General features: G+C 46.3%; 2 protein-coding genes across 7 annotated transcripts in view; one reads left to right on the top strand and one right to left on the bottom strand.

Moving 5' to 3' along the window:
* The window catches only part of UBAP1 (ubiquitin associated protein 1), a 32,267-nt gene extending 22,467 nt beyond the window's left edge, over positions 1-9,800 (top strand). For all 4 annotated transcript variants that reach the window (XM_083817832.1, XM_083817834.1, XM_083817833.1 and 1 more), the window contains 5 exons: positions 250-1,179; positions 4,672-4,707; positions 5,178-5,375; positions 6,737-6,838; positions 8,590-9,800. In XM_083817832.1, coding sequence (XP_083673958.1) covers positions 250-1,179; positions 4,672-4,707; positions 5,178-5,375; positions 6,737-6,838; positions 8,590-8,730 — 1,407 coding nt within the window. In that variant the 3' untranslated portion in view covers positions 8,731-9,800. The remainder of the gene's footprint in view (positions 1-249; positions 1,180-4,671; positions 4,708-5,177; positions 5,376-6,736; positions 6,839-8,589) is intronic.
* Positions 9,801-13,336: 3,536 nt separating this feature from the next.
* The window catches only part of KIF24 (kinesin family member 24), a 32,657-nt gene continuing 22,950 nt past the window's right edge, over positions 13,337-23,043 (bottom strand). For 2 of the 3 annotated variants that reach the window (XM_083817825.1, XM_083817826.1), the window contains 5 exons: positions 22,640-22,711; positions 21,608-21,717; positions 18,307-20,730; positions 16,518-16,611; positions 13,337-14,236 (listed from right to left, as the gene is read on the bottom strand). In XM_083817825.1, coding sequence (XP_083673951.1) covers positions 14,096-14,236; positions 16,518-16,611; positions 18,307-20,730; positions 21,608-21,717; positions 22,640-22,711 — 2,841 coding nt within the window. In that variant the 3' untranslated portion in view covers positions 13,337-14,095. Of the gene's footprint in view, positions 14,237-14,278; positions 16,187-16,517; positions 16,612-18,306; positions 20,731-21,607; positions 21,718-22,639; positions 22,712-23,043 lie in introns of those variants that run through there. The other variant, XM_083817827.1, reaches the window with a different exon arrangement.

Below are 23,043 nucleotides of genomic sequence, written 5' to 3'. Positions count from 1 at the left end.
GGACACAAAATATGAGATTCTGGTCCAGACTATAGCCAGATTTTGCTGCTAGAGGTAAAACGAAGCTGGTGTCTCCTACTTCTGCCTTTCTGCAGGTTACAGGAGATGCTGTGGAAAAAAATTCTTCCATGATGATTCATGTAGTTCTTGCTCTGTGTTACTTGTATTACTCATGCTGTAAGGTAGTAGCTATGATTCTTATAACTTGTCTTTATTTTTTTCCCTCTTTCCCTCTCTATCTCCGGTCAGTATGACTTCTCCCTGGAAAAGAAAACAATCGAGTGGGCTGAAGACGTCAAAAAAATTCAAGCTGCCCAGAAAGAAGCTGAACGCAAAGCAGAAGAAGCAATAGCAAACTCAAAAGCAGCCCCAGAGGACAGCAACAGAATGGGGTTCTCAGAGGGACCTTGCCCTGAGGCCATGCCTCCTCCTATCAACCCCATCCTTGCTAGTCTGCAGCACAATAACATTCTTACGCCCACGCCAGCCGACAGCAGTGCTGTGAAGCAGAAAGTTCTTAGTCCACCTCGCCCCAAAGCAGACTTCAACCCAGCTGATTTTGAATGTGAAGAAGACCCATTTGACAAACTGGAATTAAAAACTATCGATGATAAGGAGGAGTTAAAAAACATTCTGGAAATCCACGTGGGTACTACTGGGCCGGTTGTTGCCCAGCTGTTAGATAGCAGTTTGCCCAAAGGAGGGTCTGAGTCTGTGCTGCAAGATCAGGAGGTTCTGGCATCCATAGAAAGGGCCACGTTGGACTTCAAGCCCCTTCACAAACCCAATGGCTTTATCACTTTGCCGCAGTTGGGAAACTGTGAAAAGATGTCCTTGTCTTCCAAAGTGTCCCTGTCCCCCATCACTTCAGTGAGCAATATCAAATCCCTATCCTTTCCTAAACTCGACTCCGATGAGAGTGATCAAAAATCATCAAAGCTCATGAGCACTTTCCACAGCACTACCTGTCTCCGCAACGGCACTTTCCTCAGCTCTTTGCAGGCCTGTGCTCAGACTAAAGCTAGCGAACTGAACGGACACCATGTGGTTGGTCTGTCTGCTTTAAACGAGGACAGTGGCATGGAGACATCAACGTTATCCTCTTCGACCAGGCTGCCTTCCCTGGCTGTGTCAACTGTTTGTACGGAAGAAGAATCGTCTCAAAGCACAGTGACCACGGTAAACACGCGGTGGATTAAAACTGGGTTTGTGGGGGAGATGTGGAGGTGTGGAGGCAAATGTTGATTCTAAATGTCCCGTGGCTTTGTTTTTTTAGCTTCATTGGATGTGTGGTGTGTAGATAGGACAGATCATGTACAGTAATTCTTTTATGTGGCAAAATCATCAGCCCAACAGGTCTTCATGCTGACAGTTGTGAACCTTAGACTGCTACTCCCAGGCTTCTTCACCCTGCTCCCCCACATCTCTTAACTTGCAACCAATTCTGGTGACTTTTTTTCAGCTTCTCAGCTCTTGTTGTTCATAGTTACAGTTAGCTCAAAAGGCATGCAGTTATGTATAAGATTTCTTCCATGATTTCTTACCTGTGAGGGTGGGAGGATTGCTTTTTGGATACCAAAAGCAATTTTGAAGATCATCTCAGACTTACGGATTTTGGTTGCTGTACAGCTCTGAGACAGGAGTTTGAAGCTTCACTGCTTCCAACTTGTAGCAAGTTCTGAGAATACTGTGGGGACTTCACGCCATCTGTTGTGGTTTTGTGAGTAGGAGTCCAGGCTTGAGTAAAATTGGGCACTTTTTTCCAAAGAACCTAAGATCTGGACACCAATACTCATGAATTCTAATGGAAACTGCATAGCCAAATCTTCTAATTGGCTCTAAAATCCAAGATTTGGAAGGCTTCTTCTGTCTGTGCAGGTCGTTCTGTGTTCTTGCTGGTGTACTGTAGGTTTTTGTGACACCATGTGCTCTAAAAACAGTGACGGCCCTTCTCTTCCCACTCTTCTCTCATCTCTTTTCAGGCTTAAGTAAATGCAGTGTTATTTGAGAAATACAATGTTCTGGCAACAAGTGTATCCCTCAGAGCACAGCAGAATAGGTGTTCATCGACTGCTAAACCAAATGCAACCCAGTAAGCTTTGGCAGGAGCAGCGGTGTGCTGAGCAAGTGCTTGCTGCTACACATTACAGGTTTGAGGGGAGGTCGTGTCATTGTATGTGGCTCAGAGGTAAAACCTTGAAGCGTGACATCTCTAGGGAATAACGCGAAAGATCACTCACAACTAGACAGGTGGGCTTTAAGATAGCCAAATTCTCACTCAAGGTGTTTAAATCTCTGCTAGATTAAATCCTATTGAAGACTGAGAGGGGAGGTGTGTTTTCGAGAACGCTGTAAGGGAAGGTACAAAACGTTTTAAAAACTAAAAAAGGAATTAACAAATAGACTTACTAAGAAACATAATAAAGATCATCACTTGAAACTGTGTTTTGGAAGTACCAACCAAGCCAAGAAATAGGTGCGTTGACAGAACTAGTTCTTTCTATTGAAGTTCCAAGGCTTCTGAATATGATTGTTCCCTATTTCCACGATAAGGTTCCAGTGGCTGGAAAAGGACAGCAGTTACAAGAAGTTGAAGTATAGGCCAGGGCCGTAACAAAAATCCTCAGAGTATGAAAAGGATAGAGAGGGAAGTCAGAGTAACCCATGTGGCCACCAGAAGGACGCAGTTCTTCTACTGCAGGATTGCACGAGAAGAGGCCTGGCGATTTTATAAAGCTTCAATACGCTTCTGTCCCAGTGTGTTGCACAGTGCTGTTTACACACATTTTTCCCCTCACAAGTTCAGAAATCATAACTTTGGATTTGGAGTTACCACTGGAGCATGTTTTACCAGTGAATTGGATCTGAGGTTTTTTGGATGCAAATGAACTTGTGATTTCTCTGCTGCACTGATTCTGGCCTGGGTGGTTCCCTTTTTCCTCGCGGTGTTTCGTGAAGCTCGTGGGTTTGCTTTTTGCAGCTTTGGCAGAGGAATAAATGACTAGTGAAGACAATCAGCTGAAATTAAACAGAATTGTTTAGAGACCTGAATTTGTATGGTATGTCCTATTTGTGGAAATACCTGGTTATGGGAGGGTGGATGGATGGACCTGGTGGACCATTCCGAATGTACTGCTGCATTAACACGAAGTGCTAAGCACAGCAGCCTGCAGGTGAAGCTCCCAGCTTGTGTACAAAGTCCCTAAAAGCAGGAACAGTGTGCAAGCGTGGGCTGAAAGCACTGCACGCCTTCTCGAAAGGCACTGAAATGCAGGCTTGAGACTTAAGGGAGTACAGCCTCTGAGTGGCCAGCTCTGTCTTGTGCAATTCTTCTGGGTGATTCCCTCCTCCACTGGAAGTCCTTTGATCATGAGCACAGGTTATCAGGCTCACGTAGATTGAGGAGCTGCTTTTCCATGACTTGAATCCCTGGTGTCAGAAACAGTTTGGGTTCTTCTCGCTGTTGCATTAATAACAGAACATCATTCATTCGGGGAATTTGATAGCCAGCTGATTTTAGACCCGCTATTTCACTGTATCCCATATTCTAGTGCTTTATGCTCTGCCAAAAGAGTCTGGAGAAGGGTGTAATTTGAGGAGCTTTCAACCTCTGTTACCACCAGGACAGGTTCTTAGGTAAACCAGTCCATCAGGCTGCATGTGATTTCTCAGGTTTTGTGTCCTAGAAGAAAAATTGAGTGGCAATGTAGAAAAAACCCCTCACCTCCCCCAGTCCTTCCTGGGGCCCAGAGAAGGACTTTCTGAAAGAAGTGGGAAAGCTTTCAAGCAATTGATGTTGGCTGAAACAGTATTAAGAAATCCTGAGGGTTTTGGTGAAAAGTGATTTCTTGCAGCTTCTTCTAACTCTATTTAAGTCTTCCTCTATTTTAAATGGATTAATTGAAATGTGCAGACCTTGGGCAAAGTGAAATAGAGCTGTTGGTTGGTTGTGCCCCTTGGCAGACCACTTCTGCAGAAGTGGAGCGGGTGTACAGCCCTGACACAGGTGGGTTCCCTCGCCAGGCTGTATTGGAGACTGAACAGGCAGGACAGGGGAGGCCTCTCTGAACTAGGCGTGCTACTGAAAGTGGGTAACTTCTGTGCTGTCTGGCTGGAGCTTCCCAAAGTGGAGGCTGCTCCCCATTGCTTATTTTTCTCCTGCCAGCTATTTTTTTAATAATTTAACAGTCCTAGTTTGATATGAGTGATGGGAAGCAGCCCTTTGAGGTGGCTACTTTAAGCCTTTGAGGTGGCTACTTTAAGATTCCTCTTGAAGTAAGAGCAGTTGGCTCCTTTTCAATCCAGCAAAAAATTTACTAAGGGAAAGCACAAAGTTTTACAAAGACAGGTGGTGTTATCCCTGTGCTGGGGATGGGTCAATGTTGGATGCTGGTGGAAAACCACGTGTGTTTAGCCAGTGTGCTGTTTTGTTTATATACAGCACGTGAAATGCAATGCTTTGAGAGCAGAACAAACAATCCTTATGATGACTATCTTAAAACTACACACAGCTGCATAACTTCTGCATCTCACGGATTACTGATCAGGCCACAGGTCTCTCCAGCACAGTAGACACAGTCCCCGATGTCTTCCCTGAAACCTTTTCCCCCAAATGTAGCAAACTCTGCTTGTGTGCAACGTTCATCACCTTATTCCTGTGCTGTCCAACAGGTACACCCAGACAACAAGGAAACAGAAATGCCTATGGTAAGTTCCCACATTCCCGTGTGCTTGTACTGCGTGGCGTTTGTAAAAAGCTGCTGGGGTGTTTCCAGAGGTAACATTCCTCTGAGTACAGAAAATCTTAGGTGATGAGTGAACTGCAGGGTGAGGGAAGCAATCCCTTGCTTCCTCCAAGGTCGTGTTTTCCCATGTCATAAGGACCTTTACTGTTGGAAAGGTTGGGTGTGAGAAGGTTTCAGTCCTGCCAGTAAGAGGGAGTGTATAGCAAGAAATCTGTGTAATCAAATGTTTTGTTGAGGGTAAAAAGGGTGTGGTGGGCGTCAGACTGCATGAAGTGCTTGGTTTCATCCTAGCAGTGAGCAGCTTCCCCAGCACAGCCTTGGAAGTCTCCAGTTACCTAATTTTGCAGGGTGTCCTAGTTCTGCAGTAGCAAGAAATGGGGGCACAGATGCAAAAGACGACCGCCACCTAAGCCTCTGGGTTTTCCCTTGTAGGTAATGCACCAAAATTTCCCAGCGTCTCAAGTGCCCAACAACACCAGCTGCGCAAAGCGGTCGGGTGGCCCTGCTCCTGACGTACAGCAGGCCCTCTCTGCCGGCGAGAGGCAGTGCATAGAGACCGTCGTCAACATGGGGTACTCGCCTGAGAACGTCCTGAAAGCCATGAAGAAGAAGGGAGAGAACATAGACCAGGTAAGAGCTTTTGCTGGAAGAGAGAAACCTCTGAGTGAGCGCTGATTCTGCTGAGGAAACAGCCTTGGCTTTGCAAAATGGAGGGGGAGGGCACTTTATTCTGACAGTGGGTTGCAGAACTGCCCCAGAAGTTTTCACCTGGCAGAAAAGGCTCCCCAAACCAAAGAGCATCTGCACAAGTTTCTGTTAAGCTGCTTGAGGCAGCACAGTCTTCTTAGGAGCCACAAAACAATCCTTGGGAAGCTTGGCACGGATCCACGCCTTTAGTGCTGCGTGACCAAAAAGCAAAGCACCTTCCCTGTTCTGAGCACAAGGGGTTACTCTGCTGATGCCTCTCCCTGCAGAGAGATGGGCCCCTGCGGGCTTACTACAGCCATGAAAGGCTCGCGAGGCACCAGTGACCGACTTTTTGCGTGCTCTGACTGTGGTGCTTCCTGCCATGTGTTGTTTCAAATGCTCGCTAAAACCAGGTCACAGAGCATAAAGCGTGCTGGGGTGAAGCGTGGCTCTGGGTCTTGGATCAGCTTCAAACAAAGTGACGTTTTGAAGCCAGAGGAGCGTGGCCAGGCTTTCTGTGCTGGTCCCATGCTCCCTGTGCGCTGTGCAGAGCGTTGCCTCGGCAGGAGGAGCGCCCTGGTAGCTCCTGTGGTGTGTAGGATTTGGCTGCTGGTAGAGCTGCTCTGCTTGCCCCCTGCCTATAAATCAAGAGCATTGAAGCTGTGTGAGGAGCTGTAGTGCCAAACAGAAGGAATGTCCCTTCGGAGGGCAGGTTCAAGTCCTGCAGTATTTGCATGCTGCTTTCTATCTCGTTCCTAGCACTACCTTTCTCCTACCTGTCAGACTTTCACCCCCACCTCTCAAAGCTGAGAAGGAGTAAGAAATGTGGCACCAGTTTCTGGGCACGTGAGCTGGGATCTGCAGCTTGCTCAGCAGTATGCTGAGGTGATCTTAAGAAGCTGACCGCTTTCAGATTGCGTTACCTCTTCTGGCTGAGAGGAAAGTAAAAGCTGATGTAGCTTGATTGCTGGACCTACGGTACCCCTTTGACTGAAAAACACTGTTAATCTTAAATTTCTGCCTCCTCAGTGATTCAGAACGGAAGGGTAGAGAAGGAAGGCTGCTTGACTGTAGTGAAAAATGAAGCTGATGGGAGAGCACGAAGACAGAAGGACTTGTTTGCTTTTTTTTTTTTGATTAAGCTCTTGCACAAAGAGGGTCTCAAGATTGAGCAGGAAGAGCTTTGTCTCGGTTCCTCGTGAAGCCTGGGATGGAGTTGTGCTCAGTTCCTCTGCACATACAGAGGTGTGCGGCTGTGTGCTGTGAATGCAGCTCTGCAAACTTCTTTATTTCGTTCCCTGCAGGTTTTGGATTACCTGTTTGCACATGGACAGCTTTGTGAGAAGGGCTTTGATCCACTTCTTGTTGAAGCAGCTTTGGAAATGCATCAGTGTTCAGAGGAGAAGGTAAGGGTGCCGTGTGCTCTGCAATAGTGAGAATGCACCACGAAGGGGAATTCCAGCAGCAGTTCCTCTATGAAGTGGTTGGTGTAATTCTAGCTCCACGGTAATGCTGCCTTGTTGTCAAAACTGGCTGCCAAAGAACATCCTTGTGGTGATAAAGGGAATGTGTTAAAACAGATGTCTGCATTTGCTTTATTACCCTTATTCGCATGCAGTTTTATGGGAACAAGCTTATTTTTCAAAGACCCTGCTTAGTTTGATGGCAACGTTCCAACTACAGTGCCTTCTTTTGGGCAAGGTGCTCGGTACACAGAGAGTTAACTTCAGAAGCAACAAATTATCATCAAAACCCTTCCAGCTTGCTCTGGCTGTAAATTTTCTACACTGTGCAAAAAATGCATCTGCCTGGCAAATTCGGTTAGGGCTCTGTCTGGAAAAAAAATCTGGTACATACAGCTTTTGTGGGCCTGGTTTATGGTGTGGCTGCTTTGCCAGCACCAAAGGTACAGAGGCAGGAGCAGAGGACAGCAGAAGTGCTCTTTAGTGTATGCCAGCCTGTTGTGTGCTGAGTTATAATGGGAAATCTTTGGAGGTGCCGTCCACCCACCCTCCCCCCGACATACACATACAGCTAGTGGTGAGCTTGCAAACAGAGGAACAACACCGTGAAGATAAGGGAAGTGACAGTGTTTTGGAAACAACACTTGCTAGTGGCTTAACCCCCAAATTGGAAATGACTGATCTCCTGGTTGTCTGTTCTAACCTGTTTTTCCCCTCTGGAGTGGAGGCACTGTAAGCAGCAGAGGGTTCGTAAATGTTTGAGTTGAGTTACTAGTTGTCACTGTTTTTTCAGAGCTCTGGAAGGATTTATGTGATGTTGGTAGCACAGCACGCGGTGCTGTGGTGGATTTACCCTGCTGGGCAGCTGAACACCACCACAACAGCACTCACACTCCCCCTCCTCAAAAGAAGAGGGGGAGAAGAAAGTATCCTTCCCCTTTCCCAGCTTTTATTGCTGCATGACATCATGTGCTATAGGATATCCCTTTGGTTTGGATCAGCTAACGTTCCCTCCCCACCTCTTGCCCACCCCCATCCTACTGGCTTTGGGGGCCTTGGAGGGAGTCCTGGTGCTGTGCCAGCACTGCTCAGCAGCAGACGCAACACTGGTGTGATACCATCGCTGTTCTTGCAGAGCAGAGCACTGTGTGGGTCACTGCGGGGAACGTTAACTCTATCCCAGCCAGACCCAGTAGAAATGTCCAGTAGGGTTTTTTGTCATACCCCTGTTTTGCCCTGGATCTGAAGAGTCATTTGATAGCGAGGGCTATTGTACTGTTCCCAAAGTCAAAGTAACTTGAAAAAACTTCCGAGGCGGCTGAATGTGGGAGCAAAGTGATATTAATCAGCCTTTCTGGGAGTCTGAATGGGGCCAGACTGATTAATTTCTACTGAGAGAGATACTACCACAGACTAAGCTTCGGTGCGTTCACTGAAGAGGGTTTGGGAGATGCAGGGCTGCAAATGCTGGGAACTGAAAGTGAGGTCCAAGGGCTGCTGCATGCAGAGCCCTGATGACTCTTGGTGGAGTGGATTTGCTTCAAACCGAGCGTGTGTGGGCTGTGCACGGGAGTGGGATTGTACCCATGGGGTGCCCGGTCTCTGAAGACTGTCTCTGTGCTAAACCCCAGCTCTGAGTAAGACTGAGCACCGATTTTTCTTTTCTCTTGCAAATAATCGTCTGTCTCTTTCAGATCACAGAACTTCTCCAACTAATGAGTCAGTTTAAGGAAATGGGCTTTGAACTAAAAGACATTAAGGAGGTCTTATTATTACATAACAATGACCAACACAATGCTTTGGAAGATCTAATGGCCCGTGCAGGAGCCAGCTGAAAACACATTCCTGGGATCTCGGCGTGCCACGGAGCAGGACTAGCCCCGCCACCTTCGCATCCAATGTGACTTGCTCTCGGCAGGAAGGAGTCCGGCTTTTCACACACATGGGAGAGTGACTGAGCAAGCCTACCTGCGTGCATCACTCCAGCATTTCTCTTTCCACTGGGAGCCAACTTTCTTTCTTAAATTAAATTTTTTAAGTGTCCTTTCCTAAGTTTCCTTTTTTCCAGCTTGGCCACGGAGAGTTTAAACTGCCCAGCCGCTACTGGAATTGTACATAGGCAGAGACTGGTGTGGTTGCCCCCACTGTTGCACTGGAGTTGGACAGAAGAATACGAAGTTGGTTCTGAAACATAGGATGCTTTGGTTCTTTGAAGCTGCTTTCATGGTGTCTGCTTGTACTGAATTATTTGACTGTGTCACAGTCCAGATTAACTGGTTAAATTTGACCTTTAGTGCAATGGAATTTTATTTCTTGGTTGAAAGTAAGCCTATAACTTAGTAAAAACACTGGTTCAGAAACTGTCGCTATGCATAAAGAGAAGCTGTTCCTCTTGTGTTCTTTTAACCCATGCATCCAACACTTCTGCCAGACACGAGCGTCCAATGCTGAGCGGTGTGTAAGTTTGCTTGGAGCAGGTAAGCTGTGAACTCGACCTGGACCTGCAACTTCTGTTGGTTCTTGAACCCGAAGGCACAGAGCTGGGGCTCAGTATTCGTAATCCCCCAGGCTTATAGGATATTTAAGAAAATGTTCTGCTAGGAAATCAACTATCTTCTGTTTTAAATAATACTCAGTGTGATGCAGGAGGTTTCTTTCAAGCACCTTCTTTAAAACAAATATACTCACTGCATTAGTTCCATTTTCCACACTGCTGTAGAATTACATAATAACATCTAGTACTAGAAATCAGGTTTTGGGTTGTTTTTGATAGTACCAAGTATTACGTTGTACATTGTTCAAGTTCTAAATACATAAAATATCATCAGTCTTGAGGAATCTTTAAAGTAATTTGCTAAATATTTTGATTCTGCAGAAGAACAACTAATAAAACCCTCAAATGTAACTCCCAGTGTCATGGTTCCCATCTCTCATGCTCTTTGGCTTCAGCAGATGAAGAACTTGCTGGATCCTGCAAGCCCAGGTGCTGCCCACTCCTGTGGGCATGCACGAACATGGTCTGCGTTGGGCAGAGCTACCCGAGGTCTCTAGGCAGGTGGCTGCAGTGCTGGAAGGTGTTGCTTTTTTTGCTGTGTTTTTTTTTATTATTACAAAAAAACCAAGCCTAGGGATCCAAACTCATGTTAGAGCATGGAGCTGGGAGCATCGGACTTTGGGAGGGGAAAACAGCTCGGCTCCTTGCCTTGGGTCAGATTTTCAGTAGGAGGTTTTGTAGTTCATCAGGACCCTGAAGGAGATGGCATCAGTCTCCGTTACGCTATTAACTTCGTACAGCCAAAGCATCACCTCTGGGGCCGCTGTTAACTCCGGGAATTCTGTGAGGAGGACGACAATGTTAATTACGTACCTTTATTTAAAACAAAATGATGTTGAGGAGAGATGCACCTGTAAGTGTCGAAGAGATCTGGAGAAGAATGATGAGCGGGACCAGGGCAGACTTCTTTGTGTTGTATCCTGTAGCACCGAGCTTCACCAGCTTCTAGTGCTGGGGCTGAGAAAAACTTGTCCAAGGACATTCACCAGCGGATGGTCAGCAATTAATATCAAGTTCGGGCTGCCTCTGGGGGCTCAGGTTAATCAGGTGCCCAGCTTTCGTTCCCCGGTGAGAAATGTGACAGTTTGAAACAAGGAAATGGAGTTCTGATCAGTCAGAAAAGCTGGAAAACTACAATAAACCTGCTTTACTGTTACTGCTGTGCGCGTTTAGTTGTGTTGCTTGTCTCTGGTTTCTCAGAGTTAATACCCAAACAGGTTCCTGTCCGGTACTCGGCAGTCCTGAACAGGCAAGGAGTCTTGCCGGCGAAAAAGCAAAACTACTTAGACCAAACCTCTGAATAAAATCATCTCTTTGGTTAATGTGTGTTAATTTTTGTTTGGGGATGAGGCTGGGGTTCTCCTCTCCTTCTGGGTGGTGAGAAGACAAATGTTCCTGGTCAGTCCTGAGACCTTTGCTTTCCCTTAGGTTCTCAAATCAGCAGCCTGACGTAGGTACCTGGTAGGTGGCACTCAGCTGCCTTAGCTTTGTCAGAGGCTGTTCTGCCTCTATGCTGGCTGCTGCTCAATGCTGAGATCTGGGTGTCAGGATGAGGGGTGTAGAGGCAAAGCCCAAACTGCTGCCTGCTGGGCTCTGCCAGGCCCTGTGTGCACCTGGGAGCTGGAGGGCGAGCTGCTGAAATGTGGAACAACAGGCCAGGGGCATCTTGTGCAGATTCCCAACCCTAGCTGATCTTTTACAATCAAACATTTAGTTGTTTTCATCACATTTATTTTAGAAGAGATTTCACCACAGTTCTGTAGTAAATTGAATTTTATTTTAAATAACGTAAACTATTCAAATAAAACATCAAGCTTCTGCCATGAACGTTAATAGTCTTTGTTGCACTTGCATACAAAAATGAATCCACTTTACTTCTGTATTTATTTGATTGTACAGGGCCAGTTCCTCAAAAATCTTCTGAAAAGACTGCTGTAACAACAACACAAAATTCACATACATTCTTCACGTTGAAAAGAAAACCATTTGTTTCAGGCATCAGTGCAAACACCTGGGAGGGGATGACACTTTCAAACACTGTTAGCACACCTTCACACAGGAGTTAAAGCAGCGTGCAGGTAATAACCCTAAAAGTGGAGAGAAAAATGCTACCCCTTTCAATAACAGCGCTGGTTGTTTCTGTTGCATGCTGCGAGCCCAGTTTTGGTATCTCCTGGGCATGCAGCAGTTCAACGCTGTCAGTAGCCTGTTACTGCTAAGGGTGGGTGAATTTTCACAGCCGGAGCCGCTTTTATTTTAGCAGAGCCTCACGTGCAGCAGGGGATACACTGTTCTGAGAACAGATCGACGATAGAATCTTGTATCAAACAAGGTACAACTTCATGGGTTACCTGGACGGCTCCAGTTTATAAAAGACTTCTTGTTTCAAATTGATGGTTTTTGGTGTTTCTAGCCATTCTGTGAGGGAGCAAGTAGTTCCTGCTCTGGGGACTTGCACTGGGGCTCAGATGTGCCAGGCTTGCTCATGTTTTTTAGGGCAGACCAACAGGAACTGCACGGGTGGCTTCAGTTTGTTAACTGGGTTAACTCAGATTTCCTCTGCTGATGGAAATTCTTGGTCATTCGTCTGTCTTGTTACAGCTCCTCTGAAAGCACTGAGGTTAGGACATGGCACTCTGGTGGTGTGTGAATGGTTCTCCCGTGGTGCCGGTTTAGGGATGACTGGCTTGGGTAAGAGATGGGGAAAGACTGAAGGTCCTTTTGCTGAGCTCCTCTTTAAATAAGTCCTCTACTGGGTTAAAGTACAATCGCTCCCCCCTCCCAAATGTCAAAGTACACGGAGGGAAAGTTTTCCCTCTCTTTCCACCCAGCTAGCGCTGCGCTGCTGGCAGGACCTCTCACTTTCTCGTGACCTGTGCACACATCCTGCAGTCCCACCTTTTCCTCAGCTCCAAGCTAATTTGTGAAAGTGCTCAGCAGCTCTGTGATTGCCTCACTTCTGTGCGCTCACTGAGCAAGGGCTTTGGGAACTACTGCAAGTGCTCACATCCAGTTTTGCTTTCAGAAGGTACGAGGACTAATCAGCTGCCATGTGTTCTCCTCACCTTATGCACGGGAAAGCTATCCCTGTCTCCAGGAGATGAGGCACTGAGGCTGAAGAGCCTTGCTCCTGAATGCCTCATTTCTCTAACCAAGGAAGGCTTCTTAAAATGGGACTGGGAGGTCTTGCTTCAGCTGTGACTTGCTGGTGGCCTGGAGCCGGGACACAGGAACCATCTTGAGGTCCCTAAACTCAGAGCCTGGTTGCATGTCAGGATCAAGAGGGACTAAATACCCCCCCCCCCCCCCTCAAAGATCAGGGCCCTGATGTAGGACTTTCTTCCTCAGTTACAACCGTCACGCCTTTCCTTGCACTCCTGTTCCCCAGGGCTATGCTGTGTGATGTTCCTTGCATCAAATACACAACCCAGAGAGCTGTGTAACTGCGACCACTGCGCTGCTGCTGCCAAACCTGGCTCCTTGGGGTAGCTGTAGAAGCAGGTGGCGAAATTCGCAGCTGGTCAGACAGCAGGGTTCCCTTACCTTAGCATTTACAGCTATTGAGCTACTACGGACATTACTGAGGAACCGCTGAGATGGCTGAATATGCTGTGGCAGACCAAATTTTGGAGTGGGAGCCCTTGCAGAGTGTTGTTTTAGCCGAGTGTGTTTCATGGTCGCTTGTGGCATCAGCAAGTGGCCTTAATTCTGTGGTTCAGCTGTGGTGCATGCAGCAGCAGAGATTTTTGCAGGGTTCCAGCTCATTGTTCTGTAGTTCTTGACTCAAATACCAGCTTGGTGTAACGGCACTGTCAGCTTCTTAAATCCCACTGCCTATAACTGCACTCTTCTGATGTGACGAATCAGTTGTCAACCCAGACCACGAGCACGCTGCAGCTGAGCGGAGCTCAGACATGGCTTGTAGAAGGCGAGCTTTTGTCTTCTTTCTCTAGGCACCAGCGAAAGCAATGTGCTTATTAACACGCTAAATGAACCTGTGGTACAAAGTCCCTTGTACATAAGCCTCCTACTCAACCACTCGTTACTTGTGACTTCAGTGATCTCTTTCAGCAGGTCTGGAGTGTTAGTCCCACGCAAAGAACAAATGCTCCAGTAGCCTTCCTTCTGAAAGCCCAGAACTTCGTATCCTGCCTTGATTTTAATTTACTTTTGGTCTAGTTACTTTAGTGTACTTAAGCTGTTTCTTCACTTCTGTTTGCAAACACTTTTCTGGATAGCTTTTGAACATTTCTGTTCAGACCTGAGTCTGACTTCAAAGTGTTGTGTTTTTTATTTTTTCCCCTTCATTTTCTTAGCAGCACAGAAGTGCCTCTAACATGTGAGAAGCTGCTGTGAATACTGTGGACAGGACTGCCTGCCGCTTGGTGAGATATTTAAGCACTGCTGAGTTGTTATTCTTAAGAATGTGGCTTACTGGTATTAAGGAAATACAAATCTCATGTTGCCAAGTAATCATCTGTTATTTACTCAGAATTCTCTCCATCGTTAGCTAAAATATGCACTCATCACAAACCATCAAACCAAAAGCTAGCCCCTTCCCACCCACGCTCTGCAGCACCAAGTGTGGTGAAACACTAGCTGGCTGTTTCCAAAACTGTTCTTGTGCATGTGTAAGCACAGCAGGTCTAAACTGGTGGAGGTGTTTGCAGGGATGTGTCAGCGCTAGGAGAGGCTAAATAGAGCTGAAGCTGGGCTCGCATGGTTTGGATACATTTCGACTTCAGTACCAGGATTTCATCTAGCTTGGTGACGAAATTCTGAAAATCCTGTGAAGGAAGGCAAAAGGAAAGTTTAGGGAACAACAGGAACAGCAGGTTGGAGACGTTCAGCATGTTTTATATACTGCAGCGGTACAAAAAAAAACCACGTTTTCCAAGCTACCGTACATTTAATCAGTGTTTCCTTCTTGAAGCCCTGACCCTTACAGGCAGCAAAGCTCAATACCGCTAAATACTGAGGTTAACTTAGTCCTCTCCTTTTTTTTTTTTTTTTCCTTCTGTTGGTAAAATTACAGCTACTATACTGGTTTCAGAAAATAAAAATGTAGAAGGTTCCTGCTGTCACCTTTCTACACAGGTTAGCTTTTTAAGGGTTAGATATAGAGACTGGTGATCTGATGTACAGTTTTACAACGTACTGAGCTGTGTTCCAGACACTTCTTGTGTTGCATTTAACAGTCATGAAGATAAATGGTGAGCTGGGCACCTCACTGATCGACATAATAGCCCATTTTATGGAGAAATGAGAGGGAAGGGATTATTTCACATCAGCTCACAGGGCTTGTCCAACTGCTGCCTGGCTACAGGTCTGCCAGATTGCACAGGAGAAACAGCAGTGGTGTGTAGCCCAGGCCAAGTGGAACCTCACCTTCCATCGCGACCTGCCACACTGTTGGATAAAATGTGATCCAAAATTCTGATTAAAATGAAATGGATGCAGTTATTTTTAAGTAGGTCTTGTGTTAATAATTGCTCTGTCTCCAGCTGAGAGCAGAGCTCGGTGCATTTATTCCCAGGTCAGTATCTAAGAAGTTGGGAGGTGTCAGTATCCTTGGGGCTAGGGGCTGCAGCTGCTACCACACGAAAATTAATCATTCACAGGTTCATTTGGCAGAACTCCAGCTATCTCGTGCATTGTATCTTTGTCCTGCATGGACATCAGCACTAATGAAGGCTAGCCCAGCTGCCCTAGCCTATGTTTCTTAAGCACTTTAAACACTGTGTGGCTCAGTGTGTGGCTGGTCTTGGCAGGAATCTCTCCCGCAGCCACAGTTTCATGGCTGGAGAAGTTGCAGCCATCTGAAAGTGGAAGGAGAGAAACTGATATGGGAAGTCCAAGCTAACTGCATTGCCTAAAGAAAGGTCATGCTGTGAAATATACCCAGTAGCGTTAAGTTATTCACCCACTGCTGGGAGGCCTGGCATGATTGTCAGAATTCTGCTGGCCAGAAAATGATTGCTTGCTACAAGGGGCAAATAATGGAAGGGTATGACCAACAATTAGCAAGAAAAAATCTCAGATACAATAAAATAAGAATTTAAAAAAAAAAAAAAGGTTGCTTCTTATCATAGCATTCTCTGCCACAAAACTAATGCATCTTATGACTCTTATACTGCTTTGTGAACTTGTGCGTTATCTGGCAATACAGCGCGTGCAGCTGGGAATCACAGCAGATAAACCACGGGGTGGCTCCAGTCTGAATTCCCTGAGGCAAGAGTCCCAGTAGCTGTACTGCAAATCTGAACTGTGACAGCAATTAAGGCGGTTGTGATAATGTAATGCGGTAATGTAATTTGGCTTTATTGATAAGATGAGGGAACAGGGAAGGCAGGAGGTGCTCACTGAGATGAGCTGGGTGAGAGATAAGACTTGTCACACAGCTGTGACGCGCATCTATTAGGATGCAGGAGAAACTGAGAACTGGCTGGTGGTGGGGCCATGCAGGTGCCAGGCTTGAGGTCCAGCCTCTACTAGTGTGATCCAAGACACAGACAAGCCAAGGAACACTTGAATGACAGAAATCAAGAGCCTGTGAGGGGCACAAGTCACAGCAGTTAGAGCACCAGAGGGAGTGGGGCCAGGCACAGCTGCAGGATGATAAGCAAGGGACTCCCAGGAGGAAGAGGCCTTGTGGCATGACACCACCAGCTGTGCCATCCCAGCGTCATGCTTCACAGGTGTGCTGTCTTCTCCTGTATTGACTTACTTGGTCCAGCCTGTAAGGAGAAAAACTCCACCTGGCGAGGTGCCCGGGTGGGTATGGTCTGGCACCAACACCCCAAGCTAAGGCAAAGCTGTCTTATCAGAGACGAGCAGTTCAGAGCTGAGCCATCAGCCTCCTTCTCCCCCAGGAACCAGGCACTGTGGAGGCTGGCAAAGACACGTCAGGTACTGGAAGTAAGCGGCCTCTGGTAGGACTCAGGGAGGCACCAGGGAATGAGTGGAGGAACTGACCAGGCATGTCACTTCACTAATTCAAGTTAATGATCTCTAAAATCAATTTATGCAAGTTCAACTGGCAATGAAATCTTCGTCTAAACCACTTACCGTTGCTGACATCTGATTTATCAAGCACTCTTCCTTGAAGCACAAGGATGCCATTTCATCCAGCTGCTGCCGATGGGCCCGAATCATAGCCTGTCTGGTTAAGATAAAATATATCCTTGGTTACACAGCCTGCTGCGCTACCTTTAATTGCTATCAAGCTCCAATTAGCTTTTAAGAAGGAGGAAAACCCAGAGTAAGCCTTGCTTAAAACCCAGAGTAAGCCTGTGGTCCTTGGCGTTCAGGAAGTAAGTGAAGTGATTCTCCCCTTTACTCTGCTCTCCAAGTACTAAGATGAGGGGAAATGGCCTCAAGTTGCACCAGGGGGGTGGGGGGGGGGGGGGGCGGGCAGGGTTAGGCTGGAGATGAGAAGAAAATTCTTTACTGAAAGGGTTGGGTGGCATTGGAATAGGCTGCCCAGGGACATGGTTGAGTCACCACCCCTGGAGGTCTTGAAGAAACGTGCACGTTCAGAACTTGGATTACTGGCGAACGTTAGTACAAGCTTAAAGGTTGGACTAGATGACCTTAGATGTCTTTCCCAACCTCAGCGATCCTTTGATTCTCATGAGACCCCACCTGAAGCACTGTGTTCAGCTCTGGGACTCCCAGGATAAGGACACGGAGCTGTTAGAGCAAAACTAAAGATGGCCCTGAGGATGCTCAGAGGGCTGGAGCACCTCTGCTGTGGGGACAGGCTGAGGGGCTCTGGGTGTTCAGCCTGAAGGAGAGAAGGCTCCGGGGTAATCTTAAAGCAGCCTAAAGGGGGCTGCAGGAGAGCTGGGAGGGACTCTGTGTCAGGGGGTGCAGTGACAGGACAAGGGGGAATGGCTTGAAACTAAGAGAGGGGAGATTTAGATTCGATTAGGAGGAAATTCTTCCCTCAGAGGGTGGCGAGGCCCTGGCCCAGGCTGCCCAGAGCAGCTGTGGCTGCCCCATCCCTGGCAGTGCCCAAGGCCAGGCTGGATGGGGCTTTGGGCAGCCTGGGCTGGTGGGAGGTGTTCCTGCTCATGGCAGGGGGGTGGGACTGGATGGGCTTTAAGGTCCCTTCCAACCCAAACCATCCTGGGATTCTATGAAGTGCACACCAGTGTTCCCTGAAGTGCAGTGGACTGCACTGGTTCTGGGAAGGCCTTGCTGACTGAGGAGTGCATCTTGGTGCTGCTTTTTACCACAGAGAAATGGAGCAGCAAAAGATGTCTGGTAAGACCATGAGGTTGTAAGTCATTTTGGTGAAAAAGAGGCACAGTGGGAAGGTAGTGCTCCTGTTCCTCTCTGTAAGTTTCTCTGGCCAACATTGTATTTTCTGACATGTGAATGCAGTCCAGTCCTCAGGAGATGACAGAGGCAGCTCTACATCCAGACCTTCAGTGCCTGACTAGCTGCCCTAGCTGTTTTTCTTTCTGCAGGGATGCAACAGCTATCACCTGCTTTTTGATGAGAGGGTCTGATATATTTTAGGTACTTTACAGCTTACAGGAACCAATTAGTTACTGAGAATTTCAGCTTATGATATAATATTCATTCCTGTAACATCATCTTAGGAAACTCTAATAGAATAATTGGCTTCCTGTGAGATTTTAAAATATCACTAAATAACAGGCAATCATATATTTATACAAGATGATGAGTATATATCATCATTTATCTTATTAAATAATTATTTCATAGATTGAATTCCCATCAGTTTTTAAAGCGCATATGGGCATGACACACAAATAAGGGCAGATCTATCAAGTATGATTAGATTTTCTAAGCTTCATGACAAACTTTAGAGAAGAGCAAGACTTACTGTGCCTTTTCTAGGGCCTCCTTCTGCCATTTTCCCACCTCAGATACACCACTCAGAGAGCTGACGTTGGAGGGACTGTTTGCATTCGCTAATGGCTTAGTATCTTTGGTTGCAGATCCTGAATCTGCAACAAAAGCCTCTTGTGTAAAAATAGTCTGCATCAATTTGCTCTTAAGCAACCCCATTTCCTCACTGCTGAACGATGACTTGGCTGGCTCTTCAGAACAACTGAGGTCCTCGTTTTTCAGTCCTGACTTCGGCTGCAGCAGGCTGCTTTCCTGAGAGGGGGACTGGACTGCATAATCCGTATTTCCCACAGTGAGTAAACATGATGCACCCGAAAAAAAGCTCTTTTCAGGTATCTCAGCATTTGTTTCCCAAGGCTCAACGTTCAGTCCTTGATTTGAGTTAGATTTCCCTGAATTAATGGTATTCCCTTTAACATCAGCGTCAGACTGTCTGCCGTCTGAGTACTCCTTGCACTTTTTGTTACTGAGAAACAAAGCACCCTCTCTCTCTCCCCTGGATTCCGTGCATTCAGCTGTGGATGCTTCTACCAGGTTATTTCCATCGAGGGAGCTGGGAACGACTCCTGGATTTGACGAACCTGAGCCCAGAAGGCAGCAGCACGGTTTCACATCACAGCACCTGGGAGAGAGCCACCTGTCCCCTGCCTGTGGGCAGCGCTGCAGGGTGCAGTGTCTTCCACCACGACGCGCTTGCTCGCCCAGCTCCAGCATGCTGTCTGTCAGAGCTCTGCTTCTGGTGCACTGCCAGGCCTCCTCCTCAAACCTCTTCTGGGACCTGTGTATGCTCCTGCCCAACATCTGCTTCACACGGGGGGACTTTTCTTGGTTAGAAGAAACGTTCTCTGCATCCGTTGTTTCCTCATAGTCAAGAAGGGGTATCGGGACAGGGGCCACAAGCTCAGGTGTGAATTCTGAGGAACAACTGGAAGATCCACAACAGTTAACATCATTTTTTCTAGCTTTCCATTTAATGTCTCCTGCAAGGGCAGCCTGTCCATCCAGAGTAGATTCTTCCTTCTCCTCATGCTGGAGAAGAATCTCTTTGCACTCTGGTGTTCCCGATTTCAATAGAGGAGAAGAATATGAGTTTGAAGTATCCTTTTCTGGAGTCAAGGTGACTTCACTGGAGTAAACTGGACACCTGTGTTTGGATTTGTACTGTTTGTCATCAGCCAGGAAATCTTGGCTATTTTTCCAGTTACAAGCAGGATCTTCTTGTAAGCAGCAAGGTTTTTCCGCAGTGTTGCTTGAGGAGGACTCCATAGCTAAGTCATAGCTCCAGTCTGACGGCGTTTTGCTGCAGCCTCCATTTTTAATGGATTCCTCCATCTTTGGGCTGCCCTCGCTACAATCCCAGCTGTCATCTAGTTCGTGTTCTTGTGAGTGTAATGCATATTTAAAAAATAAATCCTGTCGCTTTTGGCCTTTTTGCTCTTCCTCAGTTCCTTGTTCTCTTTGATGAAGGAAAAATGAGTGTTTACTGCATTTGTTGGTGTTTCTTCTCTTCACGTTCTTTTGACTGCAGACAGGTGAGAAAGAATCTTCACTAAAATCACTGTCATCAAGATCTTCCAGCTGCATCCCCTCTTTGCTCTGTGCTTCTGTGGGTGTAAGGCTCAGCTCCTGCTTCACTTCAATCTCCTGGGGCTTATATTGTGTTAAAAACCTCTCGAGAGGCTGGTAGTTCAGTTTGTGCTGTAGAATAGGTGGCTGCTGAAATTGCTGGTGATAAAGGCGTAAATGCTCCTCCCTTTCCTTCTGAAATGGAGACAGATTTGTCCAGCTTTCAACGCACTGTTTAGCAAAGGTGTTTCCCCATTCCTGCCTGCTGTCGGAAGGCAGATTTCCATCTCCAAAGGAAAAATCATCTCTAGAAACAAGCTGTTTCTGCACAGGTTGCACTGTCTGGACTTTTAGGCACTGGACAGGTGATCTGTCTTGCATGTACTTATCTCTTTGGCCACTCTCTTTTGTTTCTGCCGCGGCAGCGTTTTTGATGACAAAATCCTTCGCAGTGGCGTTCTTCTCAGAGTAGGGGGACAGATCATCAGTTTTCTTCTTCAAGGGATGTCCTATCCGTAAGAATCCCTTAATTGGACTAGTGTGGTGGAACCATAGTGAGCTGGGACTTCCTTTGTAGGCATGTCCTTTGTTGACTCCCCTGGGGGTAGAGGTAAAAGGGACACTGGGTGGCTGGAGTGCTGGAGAACACGCCTTTGCTTTCGTAGCACTCGAAGGGTGCTGGAGACCTAGCTTCACTTTCTTTGGAGAGCTCTTTTCTCCAGGTGGCAAGGAGGGAGAGTTTTGGACACGTTTTGGAGATACGTTTCCAGCTGTTCGACGTCTGTTTGTGACAGGGGTAGAACACTTAATCCCTTTCTTCAGCTCTTTCACCCTGTAAATGAGATTGGCATAGATGTCATGCTTTCAGATAAATAACAGGTCTTCAGAACAGACTAATACAAACTAAACACTGAATTCAATGTCATGATTTCTCTTTTAATTATCCGTGATCCAGGCAGGCATCAGAACACCTCTGTCAAAATGCCTGAACTTCTGGAAAGGCCTGTGGCAGTACTTTGAAGTGCTTCCTCGAACAGTGCGTAACAGGTCAAAGGAGTGAAGACAGCCTCTTTCAGTGGAAGTGGGTTTCATTTCCATGCTTTATAATGCTGCATGGCGCAGCGCTACCTCAAGACAAACCAGTACTCTCCACAGCACATCATATAGTCCCACAAGACACAAACTAGAGCTTTTGGAAGTAGTTGCAGTGGAGCTAATTAGCTCACGTGACACGTATACAGCGCTACGCTGTGTCTGGATCAGACTCATCAGTGCAACTGTAAAGGGCTGCTTAACTGGCATCACCCTGTCCCCTCAATTGTTTCCTTTATTCCTCTTCTCCTTAAGCACCTCTTGTCCTCTTAACCCCAGCACTGCACAGCCTGCAATCTATGTCCTCCTGTGTAGGAGGGAGGGTGAAGGACTTGAGCGTGTTTGAGGCAGAACTACAATACAAAACAAACAAAGTGTTTGAGTGATGAGGTTAGCAATGCTGCAGTTAAAGGGAGCACAGTGATATTTTCACCACTAAAAGCTGTTATCAGAAAGGATTTACAGACCCAGAGAATTTCAGGACCCAGTGTAAGAGTGGAACAGGTAAGGATTTTATTGCTTTGTGAAAATTGCATTTCCTACTTAAGTCAACATTTCCAATACAACCACAAACATTAAACCATACTTTTTTGGCAAGATTGAGATTCATCACCTACCTGTCAGCATATCGTAAAGTGTTCAGGGTATGCTCTGTAGCTATGTGGCTAGGTGATACATTGGCTATCATACATGTCTTGGAATTGCCAATGAAAGAATCCTTTAGTACCTAGGATTAGAAGGAAAAATAAGTTTAAGATTCCTAGCAATTCATATATTTTCTTAAACACATGCCTGCTCTTATGTTACACAAAATATGAAGGGGGTTGGAATTAGGTGATCATCAAGGTCCCTTCCAACCCAAACCATTCTATGATTCTATGTAAGTGATTTACTTTACCTCAGAACTTATGAAAAGTTGGGCTAAGCTATCTTGCATTTCCTGTAAATTAACGATGGGTACAGAGACAGTTTTACAACCCAGGTAGGTGATGCATGGTAACTGCCTCTTTTTTTTTTTAAAGTGTATTTCTCTTGTCTCAATTCATCTTGCCATTCTTTGTTTACAATTTAAAAACACTATGAGTGTTAATCAGTGCTCTGAACAAGACAGGTGTCACAAGGGTGCCCATATGCTTTATTCCTCAAAACATATGTTACAACTGCAGCGAAGAAACGTTGATCAAAACTCCTGTGACTGTTACTGCACAGAAGATGCAAGACTGGTTATGGAGTGGGTGGAAATGGATGGAACTCTGAAAGAGTCTGTTTCTGGAGTTATACACAACATGAATATCCGATTATGACTAGTCCATAGGGTTCTTCATATAAAAATTCACACAGGACAATGAAGACTCAATCCCAGAATTTGGGAGCTAGGGCACTTTTGCTAGATTTCTGTTTGTTTTTTTGCTTGTTTTTAACTACCATGCTAGTCCCCAGGACTGACTGGGTGAGCTGGCAGTTGGCCTCAACCCTGTGATTATCTTTAACATTATTTTTTGGAAGAGCTATGCATTGTTCTCTTTTTTTTTCTTTTTTTTTTCCCCCCAAGTGTTTAATAGCAGTTACTGAATCATGAGTTTTTTTTAATTTACATTTTGTCCTCACCAGTGGAGTATCTACTACTGTTGCCTTTCTGCCCCTTTTACCTGAGTTAATTTGCTTTGCCGGAAAGGTGTATGCGCGTGCTCCTGATCCAAGGCCCGAATGCATTCCTTTAGCTATAAAAGAAAAGAAAAAAAGGGAAAAATATTTCAGTGACACGCTGACAGTAACACTGAACTGAATTGCATCAAATCTTACCTATGAATTTACTATTTCCCTCATGCACTTTAATTCCTACGGTGTCCCTCACAAGTGGAATTTGTTGTTGCCACAGCAATGAATGGCCAGCTTCAGCTAGTTCAGGCATTGGCAGCAGTTTAGCTGCGTTCAGAGAGCAAAACTGCAGCACAGAGCATCCCTAAACCAGCCTGCAGGTTCTGTGGGCTATATAAAAAATGTCTAAAAGTCTGTGTAAATACACGAATGTTCAGCACACACAGAGCTCCAC

Source organism: Anser anser (assembly GCF_964211835.1).
Source record: "Anser anser genome assembly, chromosome: Z".
NCBI classification, from domain to species: Eukaryota; Metazoa; Chordata; class Aves; order Anseriformes; family Anatidae; genus Anser; species Anser anser.
The sequence above is the reverse complement of the archived record's forward strand: the minus strand, read 5'-3'. Positions and strand labels throughout refer to the sequence as shown.